Source organism: Heptranchias perlo, chromosome 9, assembly GCF_035084215.1.
Source record: "Heptranchias perlo isolate sHepPer1 chromosome 9, sHepPer1.hap1, whole genome shotgun sequence".
Lineage (NCBI taxonomy): Eukaryota > Metazoa > Chordata > Chondrichthyes > Hexanchiformes > Hexanchidae > Heptranchias > Heptranchias perlo.
In genome coordinates, this window is record NC_090333.1 from 83,489,635 (window position 1) to 83,512,693 (window position 23,059).

General features: G+C 45.2%; 1 protein-coding gene across 4 annotated transcripts in view; it reads left to right on the plus strand.

The window, feature by feature from the left end:
• LOC137325569 (2-5A-dependent ribonuclease-like) overlaps positions 1-23,059 on the plus strand; it is a 98,320-nt gene that overhangs the window by 53,521 nt on the left and 21,740 nt on the right. For all 4 annotated transcript variants that reach the window (XM_067990824.1, XM_067990827.1, XM_067990825.1 and 1 more), the window contains exon 2: positions 9,565-11,229. In XM_067990824.1, the coding sequence (XP_067846925.1) occupies positions 9,594-11,229 (1,636 nt within the window). In that variant the 5' untranslated portion in view covers positions 9,565-9,593. The remainder of the gene's footprint in view (positions 1-9,564; positions 11,230-23,059) is intronic.

Consider the following 23,059-nt stretch of genomic DNA (forward strand, 5'->3'; position numbering starts at 1 on the left):
ACCACATTGCTGTGGGTCTGGAGTCACATATAGGCCAGACCGGGTAAGGACGGCAGATTTCCTTCCCTGAAGGACATTAGTGAACCAGACGGGTTTTTATGACAATCCAGTAGTTTCATCGCCACCATTACTGATACTAGTATTTCAATTCCAGATTTTTATTCAATTAATTGAATTTAATTAATTAATTGAATTTAAATTCACCAGCTGCCGTGGCGGGATTTGAACTCATGACTCTGGATTTTTTAGTCCAGGCCTACTAGATTACTAGTCCAGTAACATAACCACTATGCTACCGTACCCCGTGGCCCACAGAACTTATTTCCACCTCTGGTAATAGTTTAATTCCACCTCTAGTAATAGTTTGATTCCACCTCTAGTACTTTGATTCCACCACTAGTAATAGTTTGATTCCACCACTAGTAATAGTTTGATTCCACCACTAGTAATAGTTTGATTCCACCACGAGTAATAGTTTGATTCCACCTCCAGTAATACTTTGATTCCACCTCTAGTACTTTGATTCCACCTGTAGTAATAATTTGTTTCCACCTCCAGTACTTTGATTCCATCTCTGGTAATACTTTGATTCCACCTCTAGTAATACTTTGATTCCACCTCTAGTAATACTTTGATTCCACCTCTAGTAATAATTTGTTTCCACCTCCAGTACTTTGATTCCACCTCTAGTAATACTTTGATTCCACCTCTAGTAATACTTTGATTCCACCTCCAGTACTTTGATTCCACCTCTAGTAATACTTTGATTCCACCTCTAGTACTTTGATTCCACCTCTAATAATAACTTGATTCCACCTCTAGTAATACTTTGATTCCACCTCTAGTACTTTGATTCCACCTCTAGTAATACTTTGATTCCACCTCTGGTAATACTTTGATTCCACCTCTAGTACTTTGATTCCACCTCTAATAATACCTTGATTCCACCTCTAGTAATACTTTGATTCCACCTCTAGTACTTTGATTCCACTTCTAATAATACCTTGATTCCACCTCTAGTACTTTGATTCCACCTCTAATAATACCTTGATTCCACCTCTAGTAATACTTTGATTCCACCTCTAGTACTTTGATTCCACCTCTAGTAATACTTTGATTCCACCTCTGGTAATACTTTGATTCCACCTCTAGTACTTTGATTCCACCTCTGGTAATACTTTGATTCCACCTCTGGTAATACTTTGATTCCACCTCTAGTACTTTGATTCCACCTCTAATAATACCTTGATTCCACCTCTAGTAATACTTTGATTCCACCTCTAGTACTTTGATTCCACCTCTGGTAATACCTTGATTCCACCTCTAGTAATACTTTGATTCCGCCTCTAGTAATACCTTGATTCCACCTCTAGTAATACCTTGATTCCACCTCTAGTAATACTTCGATTCCACCTCTAGTAATACTTTGATTCCACCTCTAGTAATACCTTGATTCCACCTCTGGTAATACTTTGATTCCACCTCTAGTAATACCTTGATTCCACCTCTAGTAATACTTTGATTCCGCCTCTAGTAATACCTTGATTCCACCTCTAGTAATACCTTGATTCCACCTCTAGTAATACTTCGATTCCACCTCTAGTAATACTTTGATTCCACCACTAGTAATACCTTGATTCCACCTCTGGTAATACTTTGATTCCACCTCTAGTAATACCTTGATTCCACCTCTGGTAATACTTTGATTCCACCTCTAGTAATACCTTGATTCCACCTCTAGTAATACTTTGATTCCACCTCTAGTAATACTTTGATTCCACCTCTAGTAATACCTTGATTCCACCTCTAGTAATACCTTGATTCCACCTCTAGTAATACCTTGATTCCACCTCTAGTAGTACTTCGATTCCACCTCTAGTAATACTTTGATTCCACCTCTAGTAATACCTTGATTCCACCTCTGGTAATACTTTGATTCCACCTCTAGTAATACCTTGATTCCACCTCTGGTAATACTTTGATTCCACCTCTAGTAATACCTTGATTCCACCGCTAGTAATAGTTTGATTCCACCTCTAGTACTTTGATTCCACCTCTAGTAATACTTTGATTCCACCTCTAGTACTTTGATTCCACCTCTAGCACCTTGATTCCACCTCCAGTACCTTGATTCCATCTCTAGTAATAGTTTGATTCCATCTCTAGTAATAGTTTGATTCCATCTCTAGCAATAGTTTGATTCCACCGCTAGTAATAGTTTGATTCCACCTCTAGTACTTTGATTCCACCTCTAGTAATACTTTGATTCCACCTCTAGTACTTTGATTCCACCTCTAGTACTTTGATTCCACCTCTAGTACCTTGATTCCACCTCTAGTACCTTGATTCCATCTCTAGTAATAGTTTGATTCCATCTCTAGTAATAATTTGATTCTACCGCTAGTAATAGTTTGATTCCACCTCTCGTACTTTGATTCCACCTCTAGTAATACTTTGATTCCACCGCTAGTAATAGTTTGATTCCACAACTAGTAATAGTTTGATTCCAACTCTAGTAATAGTTTGATTCCACCTCTAGTAATACTTTGATTCCACCTCTAGTACCTTGATTCCATCTCTAGTAATAGTTTGATTCCATCTCTAGTAATAATTTGATTCCACCGCTAGTAATAGTTTGATTCCACCTCTAGTACTTTGATTCCACCTCTAGTAATACTTTGATTCCACCGCTAGTAATAGTTTGATTCCACCACTAGTAATAGTTTGATTCCACCGCTAGTAATAGTTTGATTCCACCTCTAGTAATACTTTGATTCCACCTCTAGTACTTTGATTCCACCTCTCGTACCTTGATTCCACCTCTAGTAATAGTTTGATTCCATCTCTAGTAATAGTTTGATTCCACCGCTAGTAATAGTTTGATTCCACCTCTAGTACTTTGATTCCACCTCTAGTAATACTTTGATTCCACCTCTAGTACCTTGATTCCACCACTAGTAATAGTTTGATTCCAACTCTGGTAAAACTTTGATCCCACCTCTAGTACTTTGATTCCGCCTCTAGTAATACTTTAATTCCCCTCTAGTAATACCTTGATTCCACCTCTAGTACTTTGATTCCACCTCTGGTAATAGTTTGATTCCACTACTAGTAATACTTTGATTCCACCTCTAGTACTTTGATTCCACCACTAGTAATACTTTGATTCCACCTCTAGTACTTTGATTCCACCTCTAGTACTTTGATTCCACCTCTAGTACCTTGATTCCACCTCTAGTACCTTGATTCCATCTCTAGTAATAGTTTGATTCCATCTCTAGTAATAATTTGATTCCACCGCTAGTAATAGTTTGATTCCACCTCTAGTACTTTGATTCCACCTCTAGTAATACTTTGATTCCACCGCTAGTAATAGTTTGATTCCACCACTAGTAATAGTTTGATTCCAACTCTAGTAATAGTTTGATTCCACCTCTAGTAATACTTTGATTCCACCTCTAGTACTTTGATTCCACCACTAGTAATAGTTTGATTCCACCACTAGTAATTGTTTGATTCCACCGCTAGTAATAGTTTGATTCCACCTCTAGTAATACTTTGATTCCACCTCTAGTACCTTGATTCCACCTCTAGTACCTTGATTCCATCTCTAGTAATAGTTTGATTCCATCTCTAGTAATAGTTTGATTCCACCGCTAGTACTTTGATTCCACCTCTAGTAATACTTTGATTCCACCGCTAGTAATAGTTTGATTCCACCTCTATTAATACTTTGATTCCGCCTCTAGTAATACTTTAATTCCCCTCTAGTAATACCTTGATTCCACCTCTAGTACTTTGATTCCACCTCTGGTAATAGTTTGATTCCACCACTAGTAATACTTTGATTCCACCTCTAGTACTTTGATTCCACCACTAGTAATAGTTTGATTCCACCTCTAGTAATACATTGATTCCACCTCTAGTAATACTTTGATTTTTTTTTATTCGTTCATGGGATGTGGGCGTCGCTGGCGAGGCCGGCATTTATTGCCCATTCCTAATTGCCCTTGAGAAGGTGGTAGTGAGCCGCCTTCTTGAACCGCTGCAGTCCGTGTGGTGACGGTTCTCCCACAACTGAGTGGCTTGCTTGGCCATTTCAGAGGGCAATTAAGAATCAACCACATTGCTGTGGGTCTGGAGTCACATATAGGCCAGACCGGGTAAGGACGGCAGATTTCCTTCCCTGAAGGACATTAGTGAACCAGACGGGTTTTTATGACAATCCAGTAGTTTCATCGCCACCATTACTGATACTAGTATTTCAATTCCAGATTTTTATTCAATTAATTGAATTTAATTAATTAATTGAATTTAAATTCACCAGCTGCCGTGGCGGGATTTGAACTCATGACTCTGGATTTTTTAGTCCAGGCCTACTAGATTACTAGTCCAGTAACATAACCACTATGCTACCGTACCCCGTGGCCCACAGAACTTATTTCCACCTCTGGTAATAGTTTAATTCCACCTCTAGTAATAGTTTGATTCCACCTCTAGTACTTTGATTCCACCACTAGTAATAGTTTGATTCCACCACTAGTAATAGTTTGATTCCACCACTAGTAATAGTTTGATTCCACCTCCAGTAATACTTTGATTCCACCTCTAGTACTTTGATTCCACCTGTAGTAATAATTTGTTTCCACCTCCAGTACTTTGATTCCACCTCTGGTAATACTTTGATTCCACCTCTAGTAATACTTTGATTCCACCTCTAGTAATACTTTGATTCCACCGCTAGTAATAGTTTGATTCCACCACTAGTAATAGTTTGATTCCAACTCTAGTAATAGTTTGATTCCACCTCTAGTAATACTTTGATTCCACCTCTAGTACTTTGATTCCACCACTAGTAATAGTTTGATTCCACCACTAGTAATTGTTTGATTCCACCGCTAGTAATAGTTTGATTCCACCTCTAGTAATACTTTGATTCCACCTCTAGTACCTTGATTCCACCTCTAGTACCTTGATTCCATCTCTAGTAATAGTTTGATTCCATCTCTAGTAATAGTTTGATTCCACCGCTAGTACTTTGATTCCACCTCTAGTAATACTTTGATTCCACCGCTAGTAATAGTTTGATTCCACCTCTATTAATACTTTGATTCCGCCTCTAGTAATACTTTAATTCCCCTCTAGTAATACCTTGATTCCACCTCTAGTACTTTGATTCCACCTCTGGTAATAGTTTGATTCCACCACTAGTAATACTTTGATTCCACCTCTAGTACTTTGATTCCACCACTAGTAATAGTTTGATTCCACCTCTAGTAATACATTGATTCCACCTCTAGTAATACTTTGATTTTTTTTTATTCGTTCATGGGATGTGGGCGTCGCTGGCGAGGCCGGCATTTATTGCCCATTCCTAATTGCCCTTGAGAAGGTGGTAGTGAGCCGCCTTCTTGAACCGCTGCAGTCCGTGTGGTGACGGTTCTCCCACAACTGAGTGGCTTGCTTGGCCATTTCAGAGGGCAATTAAGAATCAACCACATTGCTGTGGGTCTGGAGTCACATATAGGCCAGACCGGGTAAGGACGGCAGATTTCCTTCCCTGAAGGACATTAGTGAACCAGACGGGTTTTTATGACAATCCAGTAGTTTCATCGCCACCATTACTGATACTAGTATTTCAATTCCAGATTTTTATTCAATTAATTGAATTTAATTAATTAATTGAATTTAAATTCACCAGCTGCCGTGGCGGGATTTGAACTCATGACTCTGGATTTTTTAGTCCAGGCCTACTAGATTACTAGTCCAGTAACATAACCACTATGCTACCGTACCCCGTGGCCCACAGAACTTATTTCCACCTCTGGTAATAGTTTAATTCCACCTCTAGTAATAGTTTGATTCCACCTCTAGTACTTTGATTCCACCACTAGTAATAGTTTGATTCCACCACTAGTAATAGTTTGATTCCACCACTAGTAATAGTTTGATTCCACCTCCAGTAATACTTTGATTCCACCTCTAGTACTTTGATTCCACCTGTAGTAATAATTTGTTTCCACCTCCAGTACTTTGATTCCACCTCTGGTAATACTTTGATTCCACCTCTAGTAATACTTTGATTCCACCTCTAGTAATACTTTGATTCCACCTCTAGTAATAATTTGTTTCCACCTCCAGTACTTTGATTCCACCTCTAGTAATACTTTGATTCCACCTCCAGTACTTTGATTCCACCTCTAGTAATACTTTGATTCCACCTCTAGTACTTTGATTCCACCTCTAATAATACCTTGATTCCACCTCTAGTAATACTTTGATTCCACCTCTAGTACTTTGATTCCACCTCTAGTAATACTTTGAGTCCACCTCTAGTACTTTGATTCCACCTCTAATAATACCTTGATTCCACCTCTAGTACTTTGATTCCACCTCTAATAATACCTTGATTCCACCTCTAGTAATACTTTGATTCCACCTCTAGTACTTTGATTCCACCTCCAGTAGTACTTTGATTCCACCTCTGGTAATACTTTGATTCCACCTCTAGTACTTTGATTCCACCTCTGGTAATACTTTGATTCCACCTCTGGTAATACTTTGATTCCACCTCTAGTACTTTGATTCCACCTCTAATAATACCTTGATTCCACCTCTAGTAATACTTTGATTCCACCTCTAGTAATACTTTGATTCCACCTCTAGTACTTTGATTCCACCTCTGGTAATACCTTGATTCCACCTCTAGTAATACTTTGATTCCACCTCTGGTAATACTTTGATTCCACCTCTGGTAATACTTTGATTCCACCTCTAGTAATACTTTGATTCCACCTCTAGTACTTTGATTCCACCTCTAATAATACCTTGATTCCACCTCTAGTAATACTTTGATTCCACCTCTAGTACTTTGATTCCACCTCTAGTACTTTGATTCTACCTCTGGTACTTTGATTCTACCTCTGGTAATACCTTGATTCCACCTCTAGTAATACTTTGATTCCGCCTCTAGTAATACCTTGATTCCACCTCTAGTAATACCTTGATTCCACCTCTAGTAATACTTCGATTCCACCTCTAGTAATACTTTGATTCCACCTCTAGTAATACCTTGATTCCACCTCTAGTAATACCTTGATTCCACCTCTAGTAATACCTTGATTCCACCTCTAGTAATACTTCGATTCCACCTCTAATAATACCTTGATTCCACCTCTAGTAATACTTTGATTCCACCTCTAGTACTTTGATTCCACCTCTGGTAATACCTTGATTCCACCTCTAGTAATACTTTGATTCCACCTCTGGTAATACTTTGATTCCACCTCTAGTAATACCTTGATTCCACCTCTAGTAATACTTTGATTCCACCTCTAGTACTTTGATTCCACCTCTAATAATACCTTGATTCCACCTCTAGTAGTACTTTGATTCCACCTCTAGTAATACTTTGATTCCACCTCTAGTAATACTTTGATTCCACCTCTAGTACTTTGATTCCACCTCTAGTAATACTTTGATTCCACCTCTGGTAATACTTTGATTCCACCTCTAGTACTTTGATTCCACCTCTGGTAATACTTTGATTCCACCTCTGGTAATACTTTGATTCCACCTCTAGTACTTTGATTCCACCTCTAGTACTTTGATTCCACCTCTAGTAATACCTTGATTCCACCTCTAGTACTTTGATTCCACCTCTGGTAATACCTTGATTCCACCTCTAGTAATACTTTGATTCCGCCTCTAGTAATACCTTGATTCCACCTCTAGTAATACCTTGATTCCACCTCTAGTAATACTTCGATTCCACCTCTAGTAATACTTTGATTCCACCTCTAGTAATACCTTGATTCCACCTCTAGTAATACCTTGATTCCACCTCTAGTAATACCTTGATTCCACCTCTAGTAATACTTCGATTCCACCTCTAGTAATACCTTGATTCCACCTCTAGTAATACCTTGATTCCACCTCTAGTAATACTTCGATTCCACCTCTAGTAATACCTTGATTCCACCTCTGGTAATACTTTGATTCCACCTCTAGTAATACCTTGATTCCACCTCTAGTACTTTGATTCCACCTCTGGTAATACCTTGATTCCACCTCTAGTAATACTTTGATTCCACCTCTAGTAATACCTTGATTCCACCTCTAGTAATACTTTGATTCCACCTCTAGTACTTTGATTCCACCTCTAATAATACCTTGATTCCACCTCTAGTACTTTGATTCCACCTCTAATAATACCTTGATTCCACCTCTAGTAATACTTTGATTCCACCTCTAGTACTTTGATTCCACCTCTAGTAATACTTTGATTCCACCTCTGGTAATACTTTGATTCCACCTCTAGTACTTTGATTCCACCTCTGGTAATACTTTGATTCCACCTCTGGTAATACTTTGATTCCACCTCTAGTACTTTGATTCCACCTCTAATAATACCTTGATTCCACCTCTAGTAATACTTTGATTCCACCTCTAGTAATACTTTGATTCCACCTCTAGTAATACCTTGATTCCACCTCTAGTAATACCTTGATTCCACCTCTAGTAATACCTTGATTCCACCTCTAGTACTTTGATTCCACCTCTAATAATACCTTGATTCCACCTCTAGTAATACTTTGATTCCACCTCTAGTAATACTTTGATTCCACCTCTAGTAATACCTTGATTCCACCTCTAGTAATACCTTGATTCCACCTCTAGTAATACCTTGATTCCACCTCTAGTAATACTTCGATTCCACCTCTAGTAATACCTTGATTCCACCTCTAGTAATACCTTGATTCCACCTCTAGTAATACTTCGATACCACCTCTAGTAATACTTTGATTCCACCTCTAGTAATACCTTGATTCCACCTCTGGTAATACTTTGATTCCACCTCTAGTAATACCTTGATTCCACCTCTAGTAATGCTTTGATTCCGCCTCTAGTAATACCTTGATTCCACCTCTAGTAATACCTTGATTCCACCTCTAGTAATACTTCGATTCCACCTCTAGTAATACTTCGATTCCACCTCTAGTAATACTTTGATTCCACCTCTAGTAATACCTTGATTCCACCTCTGGTAATACTTTGATTCCACCTCTAGTAATACCTTGATTCCACCTCTGGTAATACTTTGATTCCACCTCCAGTAATACCTTGATTCCACCTCTAGTAATACTTTGATTCCGCCTCTAGTAATACCTGGATTCCACCTCTAGTAATACTTTGATTCCACCTCTAGTAATACTTCGATTCCACCTCTAGTAATACTTTGATTCCACCTCTAGTAATACTTTGATTCCACCTCTAGTAATACTTCGATTCCACCTCTAGTAATACTTTGATTCCACCTCTGGTAATACCTTGATTCCACCTCTAGCAATACCTTCATTCCACCGCTGGTAATACCTTGATTCCACCGCTGGTAATAGTTTGATTCCACCTCTAGTAATAGTTTGATTCCACCTCTAGTACTTTATGTTCATAATAAGAACTCAAAGATCACTTGCATGTCTAGAAGATTAAGTTAGTTGACCTGAAGTCAGTTTACCCATTAAATTGTAATCATTATTTTGTATTTTTTTTTAAACCGGAAAGTGCTCGAAGTTCAACAATAAAAGAGAAAAATGGATAAAACTCTGGATGCAACAGCGCTTGGTCAGAAGCTGCTTGACCTCTGTAAGTCTAACAATCCTGATCTCACACAGTTTGAAATATTAATTAAAGACGGAGCGTTGGTGGATTTCACCGCTGACTATCACGAAACCCCTTTATTTTTTGCTGCAAGAAATGGTCGTGCAGATATTGCTGAGTTGCTCTTGAAAAACCACGCGAATGTTAACCACCAGACGCTGGATTTCGGTTGGACGCCGCTCCTAAACGCTGTAGAGTCAAATCATGAAAACGTTGTCCACTTGCTGTTGGACCATGAGGCCGATCCAAGTCTCAGGAAGAAAAATGGAGCCACACCTTTCATCGTTGCCGCGATAGTTGGCAATGTGAATTTGCTCCAAACGTTTCTATCCCTGGGTGCAGATGTCGACGAGACAGATGTCAACGGTTACACTGCCTTTATGGAAGCAGCACAATACGACAAAAAGGAAGCCTTACTCTTCCTCTTCCAGCAAAAGGCTGACGTGAACAAGCACAGGGGAGTGTCGGAAGCCAAGAAGAAGGTGGGTAAAGGCGGGAAGACTGCCCTGATGGATGCCGTGATTGGAGGCCATGAGGACATTGTCCAGGTCTTGTTGGGAGAAATGGATGCAGAGGTTAACGCCCTCGACAACCTGGGCAGAACACCATTAATTCACGCCTTGGAGAAAGACAGCCAGGCAATTGTGGAAACTCTGCTCGACCATGGTGCTGATGTAAACTCCATGGACAAAAACCGAAACACACCCCTGAGTGCCGCCCTCACCAAGACCCCCTTGGATATCAGTGTGGTGGAACTGCTGGTGAAGTGCGGACCGAATCTAAACGTTCCGGATAACAAGGGGAAAACGCCTTTGATTCTTGCAGTGGAAAAGAAGAGCAAAGAGGTGGTCCAACTATTGCTGGAAGATCAAAGCGTTGAAATCAATGCACAGGACGAGATGGGGCGGACAGCCCTTGTCGCAGCAGTGGAAAACAAAGACACTCGGCTGACTCGGATGCTGTGTGAGAAGGGAGCTGATGTACACTGCAGTGATAGTAGTGCGAACACACCGTTAATGGTAGCCTCAAGGAAGTATGACAGTGGGACCAAAAAGGTGCTGATTGACCACGGGGCGGAGAAGATTAAACCGTTTGTCAAAGCCCCTTCCCGGTGGAAAGAGCACAGTAAACGCTGGCATGGGACTCTGGAGAAACTGCAGAAAATACAACGTCCCCCCATTGGGAATCTGAAACTGTCCAGAATCGAGGATTTTAAGATCACGGTAAACAACGGCACAGAAGTCTACCTGGGATTCCATGACCACGATATCGAAGTGGCAGTGAAATGTCACAGGAAGTTCAGTGAAGAAGCCAAGAAGGAAAAGCTGTGCCTAGAGATCACCAGGAGCGACCTGTTTGTTAAACTGGTGTCTTCTGAAAGTGACCCGTTTTGCGATTACCTGTGCCTGGATCTCTGCGAGTATAATCTCGAGGAATGGCTGGAACGGCAGCCCGAGAAAGTTCAAGCGGAAGCCCCTGAAATCATGGAGCGCTTGGTTCAGGCTCTTCAGATTTTACATAGCGCTAAATTCGCTCACCGGGACTTGCATCCGACAAATGTCCTCAGAGGTAACTTCTGTTATATTTTCACATATTTAGGACTGTAACAAATTCTGAGTTGTCCCTAATTACATTCGTCCCCTTCACTTTCCTCTGACCCCCGTCCCTCCCTCCAATCTCACCCTTTGTCGTGTTTTCACTATCCCCTCTGACCTTCCCCTCTCTGACCCTGAACGATCAGTCCTCAGCAAAGGCCTCAGCTTCACCCCCCCACCCCCGTACGCCCCCACCTCAATTTCGAGCTCGACGCGATGCTGAGCTCTTCTTCCACCGCCTTCGCCTCCGTGCCCACTTCATTGGCCGGGAGTCTTCCCCCCCCCCCCATCATACAGCGGGCCCTTTCTCCTGTCTTCAGAATTCTTGTTCCACCTGGACCCCTCCCTCTGGCCTCTTACCCTCTCTTGATCTTTTCATTGCGAACTGACGGCGTGACATCGGCCGACTCAGTTTCAGCTGAGGGAGGGCGCTAGGTGGTAATCAGCAGGCGGTTTCCTCGCCCACCTGATGCCATGAGACTTCATGGGGTCCAGAGTCAATGTTGAGGACTCCCAGGGCCACTCCCTCCTGACTGTATATCACTGTACCGCCACCTCTGGTGGGTCTGTCCTGCCGGTGGGACAGGACATACCCAGGGATGGTGACGGGGGAGACTGGAACGTGGGCTGAAAGGTGTGATTCAGTGAGAATGGCTGTCAGACAGCTCTCCCAATTTTGGCACAAGTCCCCAGATGTTAGTGAGGAGGACTTTGCAGGGTCGACTGGGCTTGGTTTGCCTTTGTCGTGTCCGGTGCCTGGTGGTCTGATGTCGGCAGGTCCGTCCGGTTTTATTCTTATTATGTCTTTTTGTAGCGAGATTGTACAACTGAGTGGCTTGCTGGGCCATTTCAGAGGGCAATTAAGAATCAACCATGTTGATATAGGCCAGACCGGGTAAGGACAGCAGGTTTCCTTCCCTAAAAGACATTAGTGAACCTAGATGGGTTTTTATGACAATCCGGTGGCTTTATGGTCATTGTTACTGATACTAGCTTTTTAATTTCAGATTTTATTTTAATTAACTGAATTTAAATTCCCCAGCTGCCATGGCAGGATTTGAACTCATACCTCAGGATTATTAGTCCAGGCCTCTGGATTACTAGTTCAGTAACATAGCCACTATGCTACTGTACCCCGTGGCCCACAGAACTTATTTCCTCCTATCTCGACTCTTTTTTTCTCCCCTTGTCCAGTCTCTTCCTACCGACATCCATGACTCTTCCGACGGCCTCCACCACTTTAACAGTTTCCAATTCCCCGGCCCTAACTGTCTCCTTTTCACCATAGACGTCATCCCTCCACACCTCCAACCCCCACCAGGACGGCCTGCGGGCCCCCCCTGCTTCTTCATTGAACAGAGGTCCAACCAGCCCCCATCCACCACCACCCTCCTCTGCCTGGCTGAACTTGTTCTTACATTAAACAACTTCTCCTTTGACTCCACTCACTTCCTCCAAATAAAAGGTACTACTATGGGAACCTGTATGGGTCCCAGCTATGCCTGCCTTTTTGTGGGATACGTGGAACATTCCTTGTTCCAGTCCTACTCAGGTCCCCTCCCTCACCTCTTTTTCCGGTACATTGATGACTGTATCGGTGCCATTTCCTGCTCTCACCCCGAACTGGAAAATCTCATCAACTTTGCTTCCAATTTCCACCCTTCCCTCGCCTTCACATGGTCCATCTCCGACTCTTGCCTTCCCTCCCTCACTTCTCTTTCTCCATTTCTGGGGATAGACTGTCAACCAATGTCTACTGTAAGCCCACCGACTCCCACAGCTACCTTGATTACCACTTCCTCCCACTCCGCTTCCTGTAAGGACTCTAGTCCATTCTCCCTGTTTCTCTGTCTCTGTCGCATCTGTTCTGATGATGCCACCTTCCACACCAGTGCTTCCGATATGTCTTCTTTTTTCCTCAACCGAGGATTCCCCTCCACTGTAGTTGACAGGACCCTCGACCGTGTCCATCCTATTTCCCGCACTTCTGCCCTCACCCATTCCCCTCCCTCCCAGAACCACGATAGGGTCCCTCTTGTCCTCACCTTTCACCCCACCAGCCTCCACATTCAACGTATCATTCACTGCCATTTCTGCCACCTCCAGTGCATTGTCACCACCAAACTCATCTTCCCCTCCCATAAGACCATAAAAGACCATAAGAGATAGGAGCAGGAGTAGGCCATTCAACCCTTCGAGCCTGCTCCGCCATTCAATGAGATCATGGCTGATCAGATTTTTACCTCAACTCCACTTTCCCGCCTTTTCCCCATATCCTTTGACTCCCTTGCTGATCAAAAATTTGTCCAACTCAGCCTTGAATGTATTCAATGACTCAGCCTCCACAGCTTTTTGGGGTAAAGAATTCCAAAGATTCACGACCCTCTGGGAGAAGAAATTCCTCCTCATTTGCGTCTTAAACGGGTGACTCCTTATTCTGAGACTATGCCCCCTAGTTTTAGATTCCCCCATGAGGGGTAACATCCTCTCAGCATCTACCCAATCGAGTCCCCTCAGAATCTTGTATGTTTCAATAAGATCTCCTCTCATTCTTCTAAACTCCAATGAGTATAGACCCAACCTGTTCAATCTTTCCTCATAAGACAACCCTTCCATACCCGGAATCAACCGAGTGAACCTTCTCTGAACTGCCTCCAATGTAAGTATATCCTTCCTTAAATAAGGGCACCAGAACTGTACGCAGTACTCCAGGTGTGGTCTCACCAGCACCCTGTACAGTTGTAGCATGACTTCCCTGCTTTTATACTCCATCCCCCTAGAAATAAAGGCCAATATTCCATTTGCCTTCTGGATTACCTGCTGCACCTGTATGTTGACTTTTTGTGTTTCATGTACAAGGACACCCAGATCCCTCTGCTCCGCAGCATTTTGTAGTATTTGTCCATTCAAATAATATTTTGCTTTTTTATTTTTCCTCCCAAAGTGGATGACTTCACATTTTCCCACATTATATTCCATCTGCCAAATTTTTGCCCATTCGCATAACCTGTCAATATCCCTTTGCAGACACTTTGTGTCCTCATCACAACTTGCTTTTCCACCTATCTTTGTATCATCAGCAAATTTGGCCATAAGACACTCTGTTCCTTCATCCAAGTCATTGATATATATTGTAAATAGTTGAGGCCCCAGCACTGAGCCCTGCGGCACCCCACTAGTTACAGATTGCCATTTTGAAAATGACCCTTTTATCCCGACTCTTTGTTTTCTGTTAGTTAGCCAATCCTCTATCCATGCCAGTATATTACCCCCAACATCATGAGCTCTTATCTTGTGCAGTAATCTTTTATGTGGCACCTTATCGAATGCCTTTTGGAAATCCAAATATACTGCATCCATTGGTTCCCCTTTATCCGCCCTGCCCGTTACTTCCTCAAAGAACTCTATTAAATTTGTGAGACATGATTTCCCCTTCATTAAACCATGTTGACTCTCCTTGATTGCATTATGAGTCTCCAAATGTCCTGCTACTACTTCCTTAATAATGGATTCTAGCATTTTCCCAATGACAGATGTTAGGCTAACTGGTCTATAGTTACCTGCTTCCTGTCTCACTCCCTTCTTGAATAGGGGTGTTACGTTTGCGGTTTTCCAATCCGCTGGGACCTTTCCAGAATATAGTGAATTCTGGAAGATTACAACCAATGCATCCACTATCTCTGTAGCCACTTCCTTTAAGACCCTCGGATGCAAGCCATCAGGTCCAGGGGACTTGTCAGCCTTTAGACCCATTAGTTTACCTAGTACTTTTTCTCTAGTGATTGTTTTTAGTTCCTCCCCCACCTTTGCCCCTTGATTTTCTACTATTATTGGTGTATTATTAGTGTCTTCTACTGTGAAGACAGATACAAAATATCTGTTCAATGCCTCTACCATTTCTTTGTTTTCCATTATTATTTCCCCAGTCTCATCCTCTAAGGGACCAATGTTTACTTTAGCTACCCTCTTCCTTTTTATATACTTGTAGAAGCTTTTACTGTCAGTTTTTATATTTCTTGCTAGTTTACTCTCATGATTTATTTTTTCCCTCTTTATTATTCTTTTAGTCATCCTTTGCTGGTTTTTAAAGCTTTCACAATCTTCGGGCTTACCAGTAATCTTTGCCATGTTGTATGCTTTTTCTTTTAACCTGCTACCATCCTTGACTTCTTTAGGTGGAGTCTTTCCTCCTCACAGGGATATATTTTTGTTGCGAGTCATAAAATATCTTTTTAAATGTTTGCCACTGCTTATCCACCATCATACCATCTAATCTGTTCACCCAGTCCACTTTAGCCAATTCCGCCCTCATTCCTTTATAATTGCCCTTATTTAAGTTTAATACAGTAGTTTCAGACCCAAGATCCTCGCTCTCAAACTGGATGTGAAATTTTATCATGTTATGATCACTGCTTCCCAAGGGATCCTTTACTTAGATCATTAATTAATCCTGTTGTTACCCATTACCAGATCCAAAATGGCCTGTTCCCTGGTTGGTTCCCCGACGTATTGGTCTAAGAAACAGTCCCTAATACACTCTATGAACTCCTCCTCAGGGCTATTTTTGCCAATTTGATTTGTCCAATCTGTGTGAAAGTTAATATCGCCCATGATAATTGCATTACCATTTTTACAAGCCCCCCTTATTTCCTGATTTATATTTTGCCCGACAGTGTAGCTACTGTTAGGGGGCCTATATACTATTCCCACCAGTGATTTCTTTCCCTTGCTCTTTCTTACCTCCACCCAAATTGATTCGACATCTTGATCTTCTGAGCCAAGATCATTTCTCACTATTATACCAATTTCATCCTTTATTAACAGGGCTACCCCACCCCCTTTACCTTTTTTCCTATCCTTCCGAAATGTTAAATAACCCTGAATATTTAGCTCCCAACCTTGGTCACCTTGCAACCACGTCTCTGTAATGGCCACGAGATCATACCCATTTGTTTCTATTTGTGCCGTCAATTCATCTATCTTATTACGAATGCTGCACGCATTCAGATAAAGAACCTTTAATTTTGTCTTTTTACCATTCTTTCCTACCCCGGCCCCATTTGCTAGTGCACTCTTATGTTTGTACGCTCTGTCCCTTCCTCACACACTCTGTTTATCATTACTCCCATCACTTTCCTGTACTGCTTCCTTGTCTTTTCTCTTTATCAATCTAAACTTCGCCCCATCTGAGCCCTCCCCCCCCCCCCCTCTTTTTAGTTTAAAGCCTTCTCTACCGCCCTAGTTATTCGGTTTGTCCCAGCATGGTTCAGGTGAAGCCCATCCCAACGGAACAGCTCCCTCTTTCCCCAGTACTGGTGCTAGTACCCCATGAATCGAAACCCACTTCTCCCACACCAATCTTCGAGCCATGTATTCATCTCTCTGATCTGATTTACCCTGTGCCAATTTGCTTGTGGCTCAGGTAATAATCCGGAGATTATCACCTTTGTGGATCTGCTTTTTAATTTAGTCCCTAGCTGCTCAAACTCCCTCAGCAGAACCTCTTTCTTAGTCCAGCCTATGTCGTTGGTACCTACATGGACCACGATAACTGGATGCTCCCCCTCCCACTCCAAGTTTCTCTCAGCCCTGAGGAGATGTCCTTAACCCTGGCACCGGGTAGTCAACACAGCCTTCGGGACTCTCGCTCTTGGCTGCAGAGAACAGTGTCTATCCCTCTAACTATACTGTCGCCTACTACAACCACATTCCTTTTTACTCCCCCCACTTGAATGGCCCCCTGAACCACGGTGCCGTGGCCAGTTTGCTCATCCTCCCTGCAGTCCCTGCACTCGTCCACAAGGGCTGCAAGAACCTCGTATCTATTGGACAAGTGCAGAGGCTGAGGCTCCTGCAATGCTACTTCCTGGATCCCCGTACCTGCCTCACTCGCAGTCACACCCTCCTGTCCCTGACCACGTGCCAATTCTACAGTATTTAGTCTAAGGGGCGTGAGTGCCTCCTGGATCAAAGTGTCCAGGTAACTTTCTACCTGAGGCCTCGCAGAGTCTGCACCTCGGACTCCAGCTCCTCAATTCGGAGCCAAAGTTCCTCGAGCTGCAGACACTTACCGCAGATGTAGTCGCCCTGGACAAAACTGTACGGTAGCTCCCACATATTGCAGCTGCAACACATCTCCTGCCCTGTCATAACTATTTTATTTATTTAATTGGTTACTACAATGCCAATCAAAATTATTTTTAGGTTGAACCAAGTACTGGCCTTGTTTAATTTATTAAATTAAGTTTAGTTTTTTCAAAAAAACAATTAGTTTTATGCTATAAGTTACTTAGCCCACAGTCCTAAGAAAGAAGAGATACTCACCACCAACCACCGACCTGCCTCACCTGTGACGTCACACTGCAGTTTGGTTTTGTAGTTGCTGTGACCCGCCCTCGGTCCGCCCCTCCCCGCCCTCGGTCCGCCCCTCCCCGCCCTCGGTCCGCCCCTCCCCGCCCTCGGTCCGCCCCTCCCCGCCCTCGGTCCGCCCCTCCCCGCCCTCGGTCCGCCCCTCCCCGCCCTCGGTCCGCCCCTCCCCGCCCTCGGTCCGCCCCTCCCCGCCCTCGGTCCGCCCCTCCCCGCCCTCGGTCCGCCCCTCCCCGCCCTCGGTCCGCCCCTCCCCGCCCTCGGTCCGCCCCTCCCCGCCCTCGGTCCGCCCCTCCCGCCCTCGGTCCGCCCCTCCCCGCCCTCGGTCCGCCCCTCCCCGCCCTCGGTCCGCCCCTCCCCGCCCTCGGTCCGCCCCTCCCCGCCCTCGGTCCGCCCCTCCCCGCCCTCGGTCCGCCCCTCCCCGCCCTCGGTCCGCCCCTCCCCGCCCTCGGTCCGCCCCTCCCCGCCCTCGGTCCGCCCCTCCCCGCCCTCGGTCCGCCCCTCCCCGCCCTCGGTCCGCCCCTCCCCGCCCTCGGTCCGCCCCTCCCCGCCCTCGGTCCGCCCCTCCCCGCCCTCGGTCCGCCCCTCCCCGCCCTCGGTCCGCCCCTCCCCGCCCTCGGTCCGCCCCTCCCCGCCCTCGGTCCGCTCCTCTCTACTGCACTGAATCCCCTCACTCACCAAACTCCCAATTATAGACTCTGTCGAAACCAGACTCCGTCGATTGCTGCTACTCCGTGCTCCCTCACTCCGTTCCCTTCCCCTCCTTTCAGCATTCTGAAGGGACTGCTCCCTTCCAATACCTTGGTCCACTCTTTTATCACCTCCAACACCCGCTCTCCTCCCCAAGCAAATTCAGGAGATGCACCACCTGCTCCTTTCACCTCCTCCTTTCCCACCGTCCAGGGCCCCAAACACTCCTTCCAGGTGAAACAGTGATTTACCTGTACTTCTTCCAATTTACTATACTGTATTCACTGCTCGCGATGCGGTCTCCTCCACACTGGGGAGACCAAACGCAGATTGGGCGATCACTTTGCTGAGCACCTTTGGTCTGCAAGTGTGACCCTGACCTGCCGGTCACTTGCCATTTTAATTCCCCGTCCCACTCCCACTCTGACCTCTCCGTCCTCGGCCTCTTACGCTGTTCCAATGAAGCTCAATAGAAGCTCGAGGAACATCACCTCATCTTTCGATTATCCACTTTACAACCTTCCGGACTCAACACTGATTTCAATAACTTCAGATCATAACCACTGCTCCCATTTTTTCAGACACCAGATGCTGGTAATGGTTCTGATGTTGCCATTTACAGCTCCTCTGGACCCATTTTCTGTTTCTTTACTTGTCCTATTCCCACCCTCCTTCCCTTCCACCATCATCCCTTTTGTCATGATGTGGGGATGCCAGTGATGGACTGGGGTTTTTGTCATTTAATCACTCCTGCCCTCCCCCATCACAGACCTTCCCTTTTGTTGTTTCCTCCCCTTCCTCCCCCCTTTCCCTAGCTTTAGAAACTATTTAATCTTTAACTTCTTCCAGTTCTGCCAAAAGGTCTTCGACCTGAAGCGTTAACTCTGTTTCTTTCTCCACAGATGCTGCTCATTTGCTGAGCTTCTCCAGCATTTTCTGATTTTATTTTGCATTTTGGCTGGCTCAGAAACTCCAACTGATGATTCGAATTGTTTATAAGACCACGTTTCTTTGTGTACCTCAACTAATTTGATTCATTGCTTTGGGTTTCTGAAATAATTGTGTTTTAAAAAAAGCGCATAATCATCATCAATATCTATTGGAGTGAGAGCTGCCCCTTACAGTCTCTGCTGAGTCAAACAGTTTCTGAAGTCAATACTTGTGCAACCTGTCAACTTTCCTCAGTTCATTTCCCAGTGTGGTTGCATTTCTAGTACAGAACTGGCAACCTAGTTAATCTGATTTCATATTGGGTTAAGTGGTAAGCAAGTTTACTTTGGGATAAAAACAGGAAATGCTGGAAACACTCATCAGGTCCGGCAGCATCTGTGGAGAGAGAGGTACAGAGTTATTGGGCTCGATATTAGGAGGGAGGAGGGTTGGCAGCGGGGGGTCGTTGGGTGCGTGAGTAGCCCGCCCAGTGAATTCAGGGTGCTCCGTATGCGATCGCAGCCTAATTGAAGGCACTTACCTCGGCTTCCGGGTTTCGCGCTGGAAAGCTGCGCAGCAGGCGGACTGCGCATCCGCAGCATAGGCTGTCAGCTGGAGGAGCCCTATTTAAAGGGGCAGTCCTCCACTGACTGATGCTGCGGAAAATAGGCAAAATTACAGCTTGGAGCAGCCGAGGGGGAAGGCTGCTCCCAGGTTTAATGATGCCTCACTCCAGGTCCTACTGGATGGGGTGAGGAGGAGGGGGAGGACAGAGATCTTCCCCCCGGCGGACGGGAGGAAGCGGCCTGCCTCTGCCACCACAAAGGCCTGGCTCGAGGTGGCAAAGGAGGTCACCTGCACCACCAACATATCGCGCACCTGCATACAGTGCAGGAGGCGCTGCAATGACCTAAGTAGGTTAGCCAAAGTGAGTACACTTACTCATTCCCCTACACTCCGTCTGCCACATCACCGCCCCCACCCCACATCTCCTTCTGCACTGCCAACACTACTCTGTCACATCACCCCTCACACCCACTCAAACCTCATCCTCATCTTACCTGCACTTACTCACCTCGCCAGTATTCATCCCGCCACTACCACTCAACCCAATCCTCATACAATCTCATGGCTCTATCTCATACTCACCCTCTCATGCATCTCTTTCACAGTCAGCCTCACTCAACCTGCCACTACCTGTGCTGCAGCCACAGGGCATGCATCACATATGTGCAGTAGGAAGCGTAAGGCAAACGTGTCATGAGCATGAAGGGGATGCACAAGGGTGTTTGAGGGTTTGTCATGGTTTTTACTTATATCTGATTTCTGATCAACTCACATCACATATTGTATTGTCACCACTACTGCCATGTCTTCGCGAATCTTGTCTGGTTTGTGCAATAATGCCCTTTCCTGAGGATCACCATGAAGACCCACAACTGATGCCACCCATTGTGTCACTGCAGAGTGGGTGTAGGTGTAGTTGCAGGGCTCTTTTGTGCAGACGACTGAGAGACGCCGGCGATGTCCCCGGTGGCACCCTGGAAGGATGCGGAGGAGAAGTTGTTGAGGGCAGTGGTGACTTTGACAGCGACAGGTAAGAAGATGGTGCTCGGGCCAGCCGGGAGCAGCTCGGCATGAAGGAGGCTGCAGATGTCCACGACCACATGTCGAGTGACTCTGAGCCTCTGTGTGCACTGCTGCTCAGAGAGGTCCAGGAAGCTGAGCCTCGGTCTGTGGACCCTGTGGCGAGGGTAGTGCCCTCTGCGACACATCTCTCTCTGCGGTTGCCCTCCCTCCTGCTGTGCAGGTGGATGTGTCACAGCACTGTGTTGTGGAGCTCCACGTGTCAGAGGTGGACGGCGAGGCTGGTGATGCTGTTCGTCCTCCGAGGAGGTCATGACTGCAGCTACGGCGGCCCCCATCCGGAAGATGTACATTTGAGAGGGTCCGCAAGGTAGGTACATGTGTCTGGACACCGGGGTTGAGGTTACAAGTTTGTGAATTTTATTGTTAGGAGGAGGGTGGTGGAGGCCAAACTTTGTCCAAAGTGACAGAGTGGCCACCTGCAATGAGTGAGGGTCTTCCCCCCATACCTGTCAAATGGACCTTTGCAGCTGCCACAGGCTGATGGCTGCAACACGTTTGTTTCAACTGGGAGCGTTTCCCCCAATAGGGGAAACACGCTCAGTTTGGATGAAAATCCCACCCCTCCTAAAATATCCTACAAATTAGGTCTGCTAACGACCTGAACGATCACATTAATTGCCTTAAACGGGATCCCACCGGCTTTAATTGCTGGCGGGAGTTCCGGATGCGGGGGCTGCGCGCGCATCTAAGCGCGTCACTGGGGAACCCGGAAGTGGGCGGGTTGGAGCCGGGCTTCGGACCCGCCCCGGGAATCCCCGATTTTCGGAGCCCCCCCCCCGCCACGAACCCACCCGCTCGGATGTCCAAAAATCGAGCCCAATGTTTCAGGTCGATGACCTTTCAGAACCGGAAGACATTAGAGATGAATTGCAAATGCAGAGCTAGGGAAAAGGGGGCAGGACTAGAACAAAAGGGAAGGTCTCTGATAGGGTGGAGGGCAGGAGTGATTAAATGACAAAAGGGATGATGGTGCGAGGCAAGGAGGGTGGGAATGAGATAAATATAGAAACAAAAGATGAGTCCAGAGGAGGTGTAAATGGTTGCAGCAGAATAGGAGAGTAGGAGGGAAGCATGAACATTCTTGCAAAGAGAAGGCTTCTGTGGCCCAGGAATATGGTGGGAAGAAAGGCAGGCAGACCCCAGGGGTATGGACCACCTAGCCGGCCATGTACCGATAGGGGATCTCCATCCCCAGTACCAGATTATCTGCTCAAGTCTCTGGAGTGGGGCTTGAACCCACCACCTTCTGACTCAGAGATGAGAGTGCTGCCACTGAGTTCTGCTCTTCCATTCCAGGAATGCCCACCTTGAAGAAGTTCTGCTTTTCTAAAATCCGCAGTATTTTGCTCAAGTTTACTTTGGGGTTGCTGCCAGCTACTTGAAAGAAAGAACTTGCCTTTCACGACCTCAGGACGTCCTAAAGCGCTTTACAGCCGATGAAGTACTTTTGAAATGTAGTCACTGTTGTAATGTAGGAAATATGGCAGCCAGTTTGTGCACAACAAGATCCCACAAACAGTTTGATACCCCTCCATAGCCTCGCCCCTCCCTATCTGGTAACCTCCTCCAGTCCTACAGCCCTCCGCGATCTCTGCGCTCCTCCAATTCTGGTCTCTTGCGCATCTCCGATTTTAATTGCTCCGCTATTGGCGGCCGTGCCTTCAGCTGCCTAGGCTCTAAGATTTGGAATTCCCTCCCTAAACCTCTCCACCTCTCTACCTCTCTCTCCTCCTTTAAGAAACTCCTTAAAACCTACTTCTTTGACCAACCTTTTGGTCCCCTGTCCTAATATCTCCTTATATGGCTTGGTGTCAAATTTTGTTTGCTAATCGCTCCTGTGACGGGCCTTGGGCCGTTTTACTACATTAAAGGTGCTATATAAATGCAAGTTGTTGATGTTTATTGGGTATTGGCAGTAACCCCATAATAAACTTGCCGAATTTCACTAAGGCCAGTGGATGGGAAGACCCTTTTTTTAAATCAGGTCTTTCCAATGGCCAGCCCTATCAAGCTTACTCTAGGATGGTCACTGGCTGTGTGAGATCTGTGCATTGGGTGCTGATGACACTAACACGGTAGTGCAGCAATATAAAAGCAGCCTCAGTGTAGCCAGAAGGTAACATACTGCAAGGCAGTGCTTTTCTAAGGCTGGAGTTATGACACGTTGG